This window comes from Polyodon spathula, chromosome 6, assembly GCF_017654505.1.
Source record: "Polyodon spathula isolate WHYD16114869_AA chromosome 6, ASM1765450v1, whole genome shotgun sequence".
In the NCBI taxonomy this organism is placed as follows: Eukaryota; Metazoa; Chordata; class Actinopteri; order Acipenseriformes; family Polyodontidae; genus Polyodon; species Polyodon spathula.
The window spans coordinates 66,705,795-66,721,790 of NC_054539.1; the positions used below are offsets into that span (position 1 = coordinate 66,705,795).

The 15,996-nt window shown below is 36.0% G+C and overlaps 1 protein-coding gene across 1 annotated transcript in view; it reads left to right on the forward strand.

The window, feature by feature from the left end:
* The window catches only part of LOC121317503 (protein eva-1 homolog C-like), a 93,303-nt gene extending 77,930 nt beyond the window's left edge, over window positions 1-15,373 (forward strand). Inside the window, exons 6-8 of the mRNA XM_041253508.1 lie at window positions 3,914-4,066; window positions 7,499-7,669; window positions 13,412-15,373. Of these exons, the coding sequence (XP_041109442.1) occupies window positions 3,914-4,066; window positions 7,499-7,669; window positions 13,412-13,782 (695 nt within the window). The 3' untranslated portion in view covers window positions 13,783-15,373. The remainder of the gene's footprint in view (window positions 1-3,913; window positions 4,067-7,498; window positions 7,670-13,411) is intronic.
* Window positions 15,374-15,996: the final 623 nt, after the last annotated feature.

The window sequence follows — 15,996 nt, forward strand, 5'->3', positions numbered from 1 at the left end:
CCTAGAGGGTTTTAGTCACGATTCTCTCTATGGCTTTTTTAACTACCTACAGCAATGATTTGCAAATTATTGCCATTCTACTTTATTTGTAATTTATGGCTGTTGGTTTATTTGAGAAATTATTGACTAAATCCTTTGTCATTCAGACTTGCAAATGTCCACTATATTGCTCTGTTGGCGAGTTTTATTGCACCATCCTCTGCCTCATCTGTGAGGGGTTTTCCTTACTGTATTTAACAAGCCCCTGCCATGTCTGACTGACATAAATGATAACAAATAAAATGTTTGCTGTTTATTGTAAATCTTTTTTTTTTATGGTACCCTCTTATAAAGTGTAGTTATGCTGTTAGAAATAAGGCTTTGCATTTAAAATAGCAGCAATCGTGGTCTTGGCATAGTTTTTCTGATGTTATCTCCATAATCAGATGTTTACACAGTGTTGCACTGTTTAAGATGTAGCTACCTGAAAATAAATATCTCAGTAAAAGAGCTAGTCTCCTATAACTCACATCTGTAGCTTTGTTCAAACAACAGACCTACTTAACTGCAAATTGATCATGCTACTTTATAGTGGTTTAGGGTCAAGGTTGCATCTATGGGCCATATCTCAAGATATTTAAGATGTCTTGATATATTGCAATTTGATTCTAAGTGATATGTCATGGGGCCGGTTTTTCATAATTTGTAATCTGGATAAATATTATCTGGATTTTGTAATCCTATATTTTGTGATCGAGATTACTTTTATTTGGATCATTTTGATCTGATTTTTCAGAAAATGTCACTGTTGGATTACATTTATCCAGATTACAAATAAGCACGGTTACGAAATCCAGGTATTTCTTAATAGTTTATAGACTTATTAATACAACCTAACTTAAAAAAGAAATAAGACCAGTGATAATTATGAGTATTAATACACAAGTTTATTTCTTTATATTTTATATATATATATAAAAAAAAAAAACTCAGACAATTCACTTTTAATGTAACTGCACATATAAAGCATGCAAATAATCTTTATTTTATTTACTGGGCAGAAATTAAATAACTAAAACGAGATGCACAATAGAACGCTTCAACAAGGTGCTTTAGAGACGATTCGGATGGAAACGCTACGAGAATGCAATATTCTAGCGTGTATTGTTTTGCATTGTTTTAATTAGACACATGTTGTTAATTTGCCAGCATGGATACAAAACCTAAATAAATATGTGAAACGTGATTAAAAGTGCGATCGGATAACCAAAGCAAAATCCGGAGGTCGCAATATAATCCCGATCAAATGTGGAAACCGGATTACTCAATTTGAAAAATCGTCCCCAGGGGTTAAAACAGTGGGAAATTGAAACTTTTAAATGAACTAAACCAAACACCCATAGTGGAACTTGAATGGAGCTTCATACCAAATATGAAGACAATTTAAAGAATGTTTTTAAAAAGTTAGTTTTCATGGATTAAACATCTGTTTTAGACTGAGGTCAGTATCTCAGATGGTCTCTGAAGTGTATAAGGCCCGTATTTGGCCAAAGATCCAGTTAAACAGAAAAACAGTTTGTACCTCAAATATATATGAGCCGTTGAAAAGTTGGTGGCGGCAGAATTAGCGAAAGCTTCCCCTTACGGCGAATCTTAATTACATCAAAGACTTGTGATGCCCTGTAATTGGATTTTAATCCCATTTCCTTGTTGCAGACAAACATTAAAAGCTTCCTTCAGGCAGCGTCTAACTGCTTGACGTTCAGCTTAGTGTCAGAGGTCACCCTCGCCTCAGTGGGCTTGACCTTTCAACCTATAGGACTCAGTCAATAGCTCTTAATGAATGGGTAGAGCGAATAAAGAATGAAGAACACAGGAAAGCGGATATCCATTAGATGCTAGTCCTCGGGGCAGCAGAGGTCAAGATGTTTAAAGGAAAGAGTGGGCTGCGTTTGGGCCAGCCTGAAAGGGAGATTTAAGTCTAAAGACAACAAAGTGACTACAATTTTTCTTACTTGATCAAATTGTAAATTTGTCCAGCAATAGCCACAACAATAAAATCATCCAAGGCTGGATAATAAAAATCAGAACCTTTCCCACAAGCTGATGATTTTAATTCTGTATGTGTGGGATGATTGATAGGGAAACTGTTTGTTTTCCTAGAATCAAACTGCTTATTACTCCCTCATTCCTGAGTGTTAGAGATTACAATAATAAGGAGTCACTCATTCTCTGGTATAAGTAATAACCACAGGTGACACTGCAAGACAGGCTTGTCACACTTCCATCTGCACCAGCTTCAGGTTCACCACATAATTACTGGTGCAGCCTTTTTTTGCATAGTTTTGGTTGATCTTGATAAAATCAACTACATTGGATAATGTTTGCACCGAGTATGACAGCAGTCAGATGCAGGAAGTAGAACCCTTGATTGCAATTAGACAAGTACATCATAAATTATTTCTGACGATGATCTGCAGTTAAGATTAATGTTTGCATATTTTGAGATGAAATATAACATGTCTTTAACACAGGAGTAAGAAGTGTGACGGTGGCATTTTGGCTGTCAGCATAGAAAAGTAGACTAGAGCTTTAACCTCCTGTAAATGGATGCATTTAGTACCGCTATTATAACAGTGGGAAAGGTTTACACTTTTATTGTTTTTGAGCCAAGGTTCTGCTTTAAGCAATATATAACGTTTTGTTTTATTATCCTTAACATGGTCTTTCAGTTATTTCCTTTGCTTGGTTTTGCATACATGTTCAGACATTTTAATAATTTATTTTCCCTGCCCTTACTTTTTACACCATTGCTGCCTTTACCTTTCATCCCATCTTGGTACAAGCAATATTTTAGGAAAATTGTCACTTGCAATGATTATATTTGTATGAAAAAGCGACCCTTCGCCAAAATGCGATAAATCTCAGTATCTTGTGTGATTAAGGATGGCAGACTCGATGTGAAGATCATGTGGTTGTCGTCTTAATGGCCTACAATTTGCAATTTGCTTTGAAAACATGCCTCTGTACTCTGTTTTAATTAGCTAAGTCTTTTCCTTTTTAACCCTCTGTCTATTAATATCTTTATTTCCATTAATTATGTGTTCACATGAAACGGTTTGGTGTTCAAAGCTATTACCTCTTCCTAATCGCTGAGGTTTCTGTCAAACATCTTACATGCTCGTTTCTGTTTTGTTTGTCTTCTTGTTTGTCTTCACCTGTGTTTTTCTTCACACCAAATAAAATAAAGTAGATGTATGACAATTTAAAGAGTTGTCTGAACTTTTTAACTACCCACATATTCATGAGTAAAATAGGATTTGGCACAAATCATATGCAAACAATATTAATTGAACATTATTGTATGAATACAAAAGCTGCAGGGATATTTTTTAAGGAGCTGAAATTAGTTGGCTGGCCACACATTCAGCAGAACCCCCCCCTAAAAAAACAGATTATGTTACTTGCTTTTAATAGGCTAAGTTACTAGAACTCTTGAATATTATTTAAACACTGGGTTAGCCAAAAACAACACTGTTCAGAAATTCAACTCTGGCCTACCAGAATGTTAACTGAATAATTTAATTAGAAACTTACATCCTAATGGACTGTTAGTCTACGTTGGGTGCTGTCAGGCAGGTTTATTTATTAGATATACAGAGAGGGAAGAAAGTCAGTGGCTTATAACATCAGTATACATCATAGGCATAGAGTTTTGCAATACAAACCTAATAAGACAAGGTTTTTATGCTGAGCACAGACATGTGAACTGGACACATACCAATCATTCAGACCGTGGCATATTTTTACAGGACAGTTTTGTTATAGGTTCGATTAATAATTGACTTTGTCTCCTTGGTAGTAGGTCTGTGAACCAGCTAGATGTGAGTCAGCATATAAATCGAGTTGTTTTTTTTCTTTCCTCCATCTCTAGTACCACAGAAAGTGTTGGAAGAAGCCAAACCCAAGCTGACAAAGTACCAGAGTCTGAGCCACCCTCAGTCGCCCAGATCATATGACCCAAATATTATAGGAGATGGGGTGCTTCCTGATGTGCCAACGATTATAACAACAGACACAGTGGCAGGTATTCTCACACTTTCTTTCTTTCTAAACCATAGCCACATTAAATGTGATGCCACTGACCTCAGAGAAAATCAGTAGTGCTGTATGAGATTAGTTAGTTGCCTTGTACGCTTTGACATGAGGTGAAGATGACAGTTATAAATGCTTTTAAGATATTTAAGTTGTGTTTGCTTAGCCTCAGTTTCCCTGCAGCTCTGCATTTTTGTGTTACTGGAAAAAAAAGAGATCTGTCAGGGAAACTGCCAGGCTTTGATGACTAATCAACGCCTCTGTTTGAGTTGAACAAATGTAAACTGCATTTAATAATTGTAAATAATATTACTGCAGTTATTACTTACATAAAACTACTTTTGAATCGTATGAAATTAACACAAATTGTACTAACTACAATACTTAAAATGGCTACTGGTATTAAAGTTTGTTAAACGGCTTGGATAAACTAATAACGGCATGATTGGCTGAACAAGATCATATGACCTTGCAGTAAGTAGAATATCTTACTGCATTGCAGTGACTTCAGTCTCATCACCTCTGAAGATCAAAGCACATCTGGATCAACTTCTTTAAAAAATGTCTCACCACCACTACTGGCAGTTAAGGACTTTAAGCTCCTTAGAGATTGAGCATTGTTTTAAACAATATTTTATTAAATAGTTTATTAAAATGTATTAAAAAGAACCTGTAAGCTTTACACTGATCTAAAATTGGGATAAAGAGTGCTTGCTTTAGATGACAAAAAAAAACAACATATTCAGATTTTCAAGTTAAATACATTACAGTAATTGCAGACACCGATGTGTATTATAATGCAGTGTGCAGTTTCTTTTTTTCATACACAATTTCTTCATTGTTAAGATCCAACGCAACCTCTCTACCCTGTTCTCATATCTTGAAGTTCAGCTGAATTTTCTGCTTAAGCATGGGGAATTACAAGTGCTCTTGCCTTGGTCAGACAGATAGAGATTTTGAGATTTAAAAGAAAATCTTTCATAGGAAAAGGCAATCGATCATCGTTTTATGCAATTCTATTTCATTTATGTTTGTGCTTGACTAATAAAATTATTTGTATGCTAACTAAATAAAGTTGCTGATGCTATCTAAAATAATCAAATAACAGCCCAATTAAGCAAACCAATGTGGAATATAAAGATCATATTATTGCTAATATAGCTTTTAAAAAGGGGAGCGAATTCATGAAAAAAAATTTGTAACTCTGACATAGATTAATTCAATTAGTGTGTTGAGCATTTTCAATTGGGCATATATTATCATTGAGCTCAGTTGTTGATGCTTGAGGCTTTCACAATCTAATGTGTGTTACTTTCACCTCTCATAGAATCAAAGTTCGACAATAAACTTGAAATATTTAGTGATGTTAGACACAATTATTTTTACAGTCCTAGCAAAGCATCTGTGCCAATTTCACTTCTGTTTATCATTGGACAATAGAAGCCCCAGACTGGTGCGGAAGTAACTTGTTGAGGTCTGGTTGGAAAAGGGATATATCTAGGAATTCTGAATACAATTGTAATAATATATGAGCATGCATCATATAAAACACTGGTGGCCTGTTTAACTATTGTACCAAAGGTATGGTATCAAGTCGTTTGTGCAAAAACCCTTTAATCCTGTGTCAATAATACAGTAATCTGTACTAGAAGGCAGCTAGCTTACTACATGTGAGGTCTGACAATGGGAGATTGCCACCAGGCATGTTGCAATTGATTTCATTTATGCATGTTTGCTTTCAGAATTGCAGCCAAACCCGCACTGTTGACATATGCATGTTTTCCATAATTCTTGTAAGTGGCTCAACTGTTTTGATTTGCTTCCAAATATAGACCACAGTCAGACATTACAGGAGATATTATTGTCTACATTTGATATTGAAATTGAAGTCAAAATTTACAAAGCCTTTGCAGTGTATGTTCTTCATAAAAAAAGAGACACATGTGTTATGCTTTTTTCCAAACAAAATACACAATATTAAGGTCCTACAGTTTATTTTTTCCATGACTCTGTTCGAATGGCTCAAGCCCATAGAGTCAAAGCGTAAAGCACCATGAGCCAATTGTCAAATAGCCCTATGTTCTAGTGCTATTATCCAGCAGTTATCTCACAGAAATATCTAGTAAGTAAAAATGTAGGTCCTGAAACTGTATTTAAGTAATCTTATTGACTAGATTGTATGTGTAATTCACAATTCGATTATGAGTGCTACTGTATGTAGACATTTTGGTCTGTAAAAAAAGATTCATATACAACAGTATTTAGTTTATATTGTGCATGCCATGTAGAAAAAGATAAATTAAAAAAATAAGTTTAAGTATAATCCATCAAAAAGTTCTTCATGAAAAACACAGAGAAGCACTAGAATAGTCTCAAAGGCTGAGACGTGGCTTATCATATTTTCACCACCTGGCTGATGTTGACCATTTCTAAGCCAGCTTTCTTTGGGAATACATAGTGCTTTCCTGCATTGTTCCAAAAAGCTATAATCTTAACTATGTAACAATGTTCTGTTCCATTTCAACAATGTTATTCTTGTCTGTGATTCAGTTCCAAATATAAAAACACTAGCTGAAGTACCCGGCATTTCCTGGGGAAATTCAATATTTCAATATTTCATGCATGACAAATTGGAGAACAGTAGCCTTATGGTTTTTTAACTCTATTTTTTGGGGAGCTGACATTTTTTAATTTTTAAAATGATTATTTTTTTTTAAATAATTTTTTTGGTTTTGTGATCCAGCAATGGGGTTACTAAATAAAGTACCCCGGGTGTCAAAATTTTGGATCCAAACATAGCCCTCGACCTTCCCCTGGATGAAAGAGGAGGCCATGCAGAGTCTGGTTAGCTTTGCTCCTGCGGGGTCCAAATGCGTAAAGGAGCAGACAGACTGACTAACTTTCTTCTTCATATCTTAACATTTCCAGGATTCCAGCAACGACTTCCAAGTTCATCTGCTGCAGAATAACCAGAAACAGCTCTGCAAAAATAAATGTATTTACTAAGATAAACAGTATAGTTCTGTGTGAAAAATAAACAATATGTGAGTAATGCTCATCCCTCAATGGGAAGAAGTGTTTTTGTTGTTTACCGTTAGGTTTTGGATGTACTTTTATTCTAGCACACCAGTTAGTGGCCTAACTTGTAATGAAGGTAAACACATAGTCACCTTCATTATAAGCTAGGCTACTCTAAACCATAAGCATTTCTTAAAATGTTTAGCATGTAAGTATGTGTTACTTGTTACAGTTGCTGGTGTTCTGGGAGGGTTTGGTTACCTGCAGGCTGTGTTTCTCATGTGGTTTTTTGGATGGAGTGCAGTGGTATTCATTTATAGTGAGAGAGGTTGGGGTTGCAGTCAGCTCCCCCATATGCTGCAGTTTAAGGGACCTGAGATGTGACTTTGCTTTGTTTGGTGTGCAGAGGAAAAGAAGATAGGAAGGGTATCTGGGTTCTACCCCATGGAAGAGAAGTCCTCGCTGGTCCCTTTGGATGAAAACCTTAGACGGATGTTAAACAGCATGGAGTCGAAGCCTGTCACCACAGAGATGGCATTGCTAAGCACCATCCTTGCTGCCTATTCTTTCATCTTGGGTAAGTCAGATCAGTCCCAAAGCAGACACTACTTTCATTTCTTAAATCCATAGTAATAATCCAATTAATCATAAGCATCAATATTCAATTCATCTCTCATTACCTGTTCTATAACTGACCTTGGCAAAAGTTAGGTGTCCCGAGTCGAAGCCTTGTTACTGTATCTTTTGAGCCAAGAGGCTTTAGAGGGCATCCACCTGTTGGGTAGTGACAGATCTACATGGAATCTGGAAGGTTGAAATACCCTACGAGGTGTATAATAAGAATTGAAAAATGATGGCTTAAGTGAGTAAATATAATAGGCAAAACACAAGATGCAAACAGTTAATTTGAGAAGGTCTAACATTTAATGTAATGCTTGAGGAAGAGCAGTGAGCAGGCCATAAAAACTAAGGTTATTTTATTAATTACCTGTGGCAGCGCAGCTGCAGTATGCAAACATTCCTTTAGTTAAAGTGGATGGTAAGGTCTTAGTTTGACTCCTTCTCGTTAATACCCCTCACATTTCTGTTACTGTTGGACAATGTCCTTTCTATAACCTCCAAGCCTATTTTAGATTAGTTTCCCCATAAGAGGTCAGCTGAAAGGAGGACTGACTAGAAATAACCTGTTTACCCAGCATACAGTAGCTCTTGTTTCTGAGCTTCCTATACTTTCAGCTGGATGGGAGCAGAACTATTGTAGTTATTTCTTTAGGCCAGAGGTCATTTATTGATCTGGGAATGGAAACTTGTGGCTTCCAGATTCATCTACTACATTTATCAAATTGACGTCTTGACCTGAAGCATTTCAGTGCTCTCTTGCGCCATTGTCAGAGGGCCACCACATGGTGAAATGCAGACCTCAGTCAGCAGTATGACATAAAAGTCTGCTGATGAATTAAAGAAATGTTGGAATAGTAAGAAAATAAATAAATTGCTTTTTGACTTAGTTAAGCTCAACTTTAGTGATCTTTCAGGGATTTTCTAAGGCATTTGTCTGATGCACTGTGAATTTGCAGGAACTTTGCTTGTATTCAGAGGTACACATCATTTGTTACTTTTTAGAAACAGGAAATATACATTACAGTAGGTAATAAACAACAGAACATTGAGCCACAAAAGTAAAGAATGCATACTGTTATAATATTTAATTAACAAACCTAGTTTTTCCTTGTCCTATCCCCTTAGCTAAAAAGACATTTTGAACAAACATTCTGGTCACTCAGCTGATACGTTTTTTTTGGTCAAATTAATAGATACTAAAATAGCCGGATTTGGGATGTCGTCCAGAATGTATCTCCTGCCCCCCTTCGCCCCTGGCCATTTCACATCGTGCCACATTAGTCTGTAATTCACAGAGGAGTAAAAAGGAAATGTTTCATAGGAAAAGGAGAAGATGTATTATACCTGAATATTTACTAAACATATTCACATTGGTTCTTCAGGAAATCCCCACATACAGCAAGTGCCTTGAGTGTGAATGTTCTGCAGTATGCCTGGGTGCTAACTGACAGTTTAAACCCTGACTGTGTTTGGATCCTACTGTACAGTATGTGTATTTGTGTTACAATAATGTTGGCACAGGGTGTTTTAAATTCCCACAATTTATTGATTTATCATTTTTCACCGGACTTTTGAAGAATAAACATTTCTTTGTTAAGTCGTTTGAATTACAGGAAGTACATTTAAAGTGGAGTCAAACACTCTGCATAACAGGTACTTTGTGTGTCAATGTGTTAGAGCATTCAAAGTGAAACATTTTCTTTGAAGGGCTCAAGCTGGCAGTGGACATAATGTGTTTTATTGTATGGATGGATATCTGTGTCTATGGCAGCATGTGAATGTCTTGTATTATTTTTAAAACATTTAATATAATATAAGAGAGAATGATTGTTGAGCTTAATCATTTTATTTGATGTGTTAGGCAAACGCCATTCTAATTTATATAAGTATATTCGTTTAATTAGTGGTAGTACATGAATCAGGCTATGCTGGGTATTTACACAAACATCACTATATTCTTGCGACACCACCACCCTTAAAAAAATACAATAAAAAGCAGTTCCCTCAATACTGGCTTGACAGATTGGATTGCCATAAATCATCTGTTTTAAGAAGCTAGTAAAGGCAGAAGTGTCATTTCCTCATTTCATTTGTCTCCCATGTTGAAAAAAGACCCATAACAAACAAAGATTCCTGCTATAAGGAAACAAAGATTCATCACCTGCTAAATTGGGGGGGGGGGGGGGGGGGGGGGGTGACAGATCAAGTGTGATACGGTTATGCCAATAACACACTTGTCTGACACTCAGATAGAGGAACATCCCTTGTTATTCAAGTGGTGACACTTTATAATATTAACGGCGGCCTACTTACGCATTTGCTGAAAGGTTTGTACTAATATACTTTAAAAGGGTTATGATTCATAAGCTTTGTGTATGGTCGACCCACATTAACCAAATTTTTACGGAATTCAGGCTTATATAATTAAACCCGAATATATTTTTGTAATTACAAAAATAATGGTATATAAATGGTTGTGATGCTAACCATATATTATTTGACCACACACGATATATATATATATTATATATATAGATATATATATATATATATATATATAATCAAGAAGGATGTGTGCTTCTTTTATAACGGGCCAAAATGGGTGGTTTATACTAAACTAAAAATATAAAGGATTTGATGACAAGTGATATTGTCAGATAAAGCATTTTTGTCACACCCTGTCGTAAAAAAAGTGGACATTGAAAACGGTATATGATATAGTGCGCAGAGCATGGATATAAGGCTTCTCGACGACCGTTTTATTTACCCCGTCGAATGTAAAGGACTTGGGGGTCCCATTAAGCCCCCAGCAACAGTAAAATCTTATTATTGTATTCTGACTGAACACACTTTTATTATTATTATTATTATTATTATTATTATTATTATTATTATTTGGCAGACACCTTTATCCAAGGTGACGTACAGGTGTTACAGGCAGTACTGTACAGGGTTACAATGCAAGATTAATATTTAAATACAGTATAGTTTACAGTAAGTGCAGATAATACTAAGATACAGTATGAACTAGGATGCAACAAGTTACGATTATGTTATACATACAATGCCATATTAGTAGTGCATCAACTGGAGGATTCAGTAGTGGTGGTGCTGAAGTCCAGTGCATCAGGGTAGATGAAGAGATCTTCAAGTGCAGTCTAAACAGGTTTCACCCCAAGTTTGCCTGCACTGGGGAAAATACTGTTGGGGAAATAAAATTAACAGAAAAACAAAAACCAACAACTAGATTTGTTCCCAGAGAAAGGAAGTGTTTTCAAAAGAAACTTTGAAAATATATCTCACTTTACTGACACTACCGGTCTCAGAATGCAATGGGCATATATGCGCACAGTGTCTTCTGGGAGTTTGTCTGGTACACGCTGAAAGGTATTTCCAATCAGCAGAAATGCAGAGGAAAACTACAACACCCATAATCCATGCATGTCAACAACGCTGGCTTCAAATTTAACTTTGGTTTAATGGGACTAAACAGTCAAGGGATTTTCCACGCTATCGAGCAGTTGATTTTTTGTCTACCATCCCAGGTGTTTTTAAAATCCAGCTGCCATCAAATAAAACCATATTGCTTCCTGGATGAGCTCTACTGCTCTTTCCTGTCACTTGCAGACAGTGTACTAAATGTTGCAAATACTGATTGCTCAGAGCTATGTTAGAGAAATGGCTACTAATCCTTTAAATACCTGACTGGTCAGGTAACATAAGTGGTTTGTTCTTACTCTGAACAGCCCTCATCTGAAGAAACAGTCAAATTAGAGCAATCTTATGACATCGTATTCTTACTGTAGCCATAATTATTCAGATGGGACACCGATATAAAATATCGGCTTCATATGAATTGTTATATGTTTAATTTGATTTGTTTGGTTTTTGCACAGAACAACAAGATGTTGAGACAGGATTAAACTGTGTGCTGTTGAATCAGGAGAATCATTGATTCATGTAGTTGATTCAATTTTCAGCGCTATGTATGTATAAATTGTCTTTGCTAATATGGGAACAAAATGTTGGTTTTACATTAAAACATAAAAGTAATTTAAACTGCATTAAACATAGTTGTTAATGTTTCTTTTTAAATACATAAAAGAGTGAACTCTGCCATTCAGGATAGGTTTGAAACGCATTGAATGTCGTTGAAAACCTCTGTCCTAGTCTATGTTTCAGACTTAATACGCTAAAAATAGTTGAAAAATGTAAATAGCCCACTCGACACTGATAAAAGAATAAAGCATGAACAGAACACATACAAGGAATTGATAACACAGAGGTAAAACACTGTAAAAACTACAAAGGCGCAATTTTGAAGCAAGTGTATATAATAGCATGTTGCTAATTTTGTACCATTAAAACAATAGAATTTAACTAAACTCCTTATCGGTTCTTTTCTACTGGGTTGAGCAGGACCAGCTGACGGTTTAAAGGCATGTTTAGCTAAACCAATGTCATTTTTAAATGACTTTTCCATGATGGTAGTAATAAATGGCATTCTGAATATTGACTTCCACGGTAGTTGATATTCTGTAGGGAAAATCAAGTAGAATGGAATTTTACATTTGACTGCTTCTCAAATGCCCTTAAAATATAAAACACTACCTGGTAGGAACAAGGGAAATAAATCAACACAGGCACAACCACCAAAAATATTTTCCTGTAACCCTTGAGGGAACTTATATAGCTAGCTGTAAAACACATTAAGAACCATGCAGAATAGGTTCCACATGAAGGTCAGAATTTCAAAGACAAATTGTCAGTACTGGGAAAAACAGAATTAAAAAAACATGTGGAAATAATATATCCTCATATATAATATATCTATGGAATATGCACATGAAGAAAGAATGAACTAACTGAATATGTTAATAGTATGTTGCATTTACCTATTCAAAACTACTACATAGTTTACATTGTGCTTTCCCATGCATTCTCTTTGTTTTTTAGGGTTTTTTTGCAATTTGCATACATTTATTAAAGATTCATTCAAGCTATTTTGTATAGTTCACTTCCTTGGCATGTGTTCTCAATCAATTTTGAACCCAGTTTACTTAAAGAAACATTGAATGATAAATTAATTTTAATATGTTTTTATTATTGGTATGAGGATGAAACTGACCACATCCTCTATGCAGAACATTTGTCAATGTGTGTCTTGTCAAAAAATAGTGTCCAGGTGTGTTAACTCCTCTGTGCTGTCCAGATTCTTACAGTAATGATTTCAATGTGTGCCCGTATACATTTAGAAAGATGCCTTAGGTCATTGTCTTTAAACTTGTCTGTTTCACCATAGTTTTAAATCTGGCTCCAGTAAAGTATATTTTATGATGGTTTGTGGCAGTCACTGAAGACTTGTAATGAGTATACTCCACTGGTACCTTCCATTGCAGTGCATAGTGCCAAATTGACTGGATCATACACCATATTAACTGTTGCTTGCTTTATAAAAAATCAAAACAAAGATCTATATTTTGTTAATTATTAATTATGCAATTGTAACATCAAAGATAAAGCCAGTATTTAGAGGTGATACTGACTATACTTACTATACCTACTAGCTGTTAGCGTTGGCTCATTTTCTGTTTTAAATTAGAGGGTAAAGATGCTTGCTGTATCATTTTGGCCGGCATGCAGGCAAGACTAAAATGTTTCAGTTAGCATCTAATCACATCTTAGTTTTCCGTTACAGAAAACCCTGAGCGAGCAGCCTTGTTCTTTGTGTCTGGCGTCTGCATTGGCCTCATCTTGATGCTGTGCGCTGTGGTGGTACAGATCTCCTGCAGGACAGACTGCAAAGCCACCCCTGCCAAGAAGCCTCAGAAGAACGAAGTCAGTGACAGCGACAGCAGCGACAGCGACAGCGACTGGGACACCACCTCGGATCTGTCTGCACGGCGCCACCGACGCTTCGAGAGGACTTTGAACATGAACGTTTTTACTTCAGCAGAGGAGCTGGAGCGAGCGCAGAGGCTTGAGGAGCGAGAACGGATAATCCGGGAGATCTGGATGAACGGACAGCCGGAAATCCCGGGCACCCGCAGTTTGAACCGTTATTACTAGTGATGGGATTAGTGTTACTCTTACAGTGGACCTGCTGCTTTGGACTTGGGAGTAATAGCAGTTTGCCAGGCCTTAACAACTTTTTAGGGCATTAAATGGTGGAAGCTAACTTGGAAGCTCCCATCCACTCAGTGAGAATAAGCTTTTCAGGAGTGAAGCTGGAGATTGATAATCACTCTTTATTTAATAGACATTCTACATGAGAACCAACAGCTACTCACAGCACTGACCGTGTCACCTCTGTTTATTAACAAAGTCTGGGAGGTCTTAGGAATTCCAGCCATAATTATAAAACAAGTGAAAGATGAAAATGGCAACAGCTACAGCTATAGTACAAGGACTTTCTGGCTTGGAGAGCATGGTGTTGTGTTGAATTGCCACAATGAAAGTGGAAGATTTTTGCTCGTAGTGCACAGATCTCTTTGAACCAATGCCCATGGCATGGTGTAAAAAAAGGATGTTTCATGGAAGTGGAAAACAAAGACATGGAGACCCCCCACATCCTAACAGACAGACATTTGGAACACTATAATCCAAACATGTTGTAAAATCACTTCAACACTTAGACATTATGAAATAGATTTTATTATTTAATAGATTTGTTGTTTTTTTGTCATGGAATCCTGCTATACAGTGGCAAAGCTTTGACTGACACCTCAGGGATGAAATCCTACTATTTTACTTTTATACTTTGCTTTGTATTTCTATGAAGATTAATGACTACATTTCTTGAGATGTGTCAGAAAGTTTTTCTTAAAAAAAAACCCAGTTAAAAACCTCAAAGAGGTTTATTTTGGTGCTTTTAAGAAAATGCATAATGATGTGCCTTTACCTGCTAGTTAGCTATAGTTTTATATGGACATTAAAGCCCAGGTATTTTATTCGCAGTGAAATCCTGATAAGGGTTGAATCATGATTGTGTGAAGTCAGGGCATACAAAGTAGGACACTAAAGCAGTTTGTAAAAGGAATACATGATTAATGGCTAGTTTCACAGACCCCTGTTAACACTAGTCTTGGACTGCCTTACCTATGGTACCATTATGTAGTCCAGGGTTAGTGCGAATCAAGGTATGTGAAACCAACCATACATGTTTTTACAACCTTGGGTTGTGTTCACCTTCTGGGGGGAAAAAAAAAAAAAACCCTGTGTAGCTGTTTACTGCTTTACTTTTGCTGAAAAAAAGTCCTGTTGTATTCAACCACACAATATATATTTTGAATTGCAATGGTACCTTTTATAACCCCAAGGAGCTGAACAGTAGACAGATTGAAAATAAAATGATGCTGCTTTCGTTACCTTTACCTTCATGAACAACATCACTCTTTATTTTTATATGGTATAGTCTTATATTTTTTAAGTATTCCTCCATTTCACTCGTACAAATGGAAACATTCCCTTATGGAACTGTGTTGCCTTCAAAAGTCTAGGTGATAACGGAAATGTGTAATTCACGTTTCACGCGATGCCCGATATATATGCAGCTTTGTCATTTTCTCCAGAAGGTTACATTGTATTTATGTACATATAATTTGTCAGTTTGAATTGGTACAAATAAAATATATTTCTCTTACTGCTATGGAGTGACCATGGATTATTTTATTTTTTATTACAGCAAAATTAAATCTAAATGTTATCCATGCACAAAACTGCGTAAAACGTAAAAGGCAGTGCAATTTAGCAAACAAACAAAAAAAAGAAACAGTTTCCAGAGTTAAAACAGCATCCCAAGTCATTATGCAAAATTGCAGAATGTAGTGCCCCATAAGGCCCTAATGTCGCAGTTCACTTGCAAATGAAAATGCACAAAAGCAACTAAAGATCACAGATACAAAATAAAATACATCACAGTATTTAAACTGTTTCATGATTAACTGTTTCATTACCCTAGCTTGTCTCGTTAGCTTTGTTTTGACTGCATTTTTGTCAGGTGTAACTGGAGGAAGCGCTGTGTAACTGCACAATTAAAACAGACTGATTTGGCATTAGAGGGAATTAAAAAAAAAAAAAAAAAACTGTGACGGATATTCAGAGAAATTGTAACATTGAAGATATGGGCTTTGTATCAGAAAACTGGTGACGGGGTTGGAAATCACGTGTGACGGGTAAGTGCATTAATTTGTTACATATATATAATAAATGGAGGGTGGTAAAACGCGACTGATGTGCATCTGGGTAATGGATAACCGAATGCTGACTATAGTATGTTTTGTA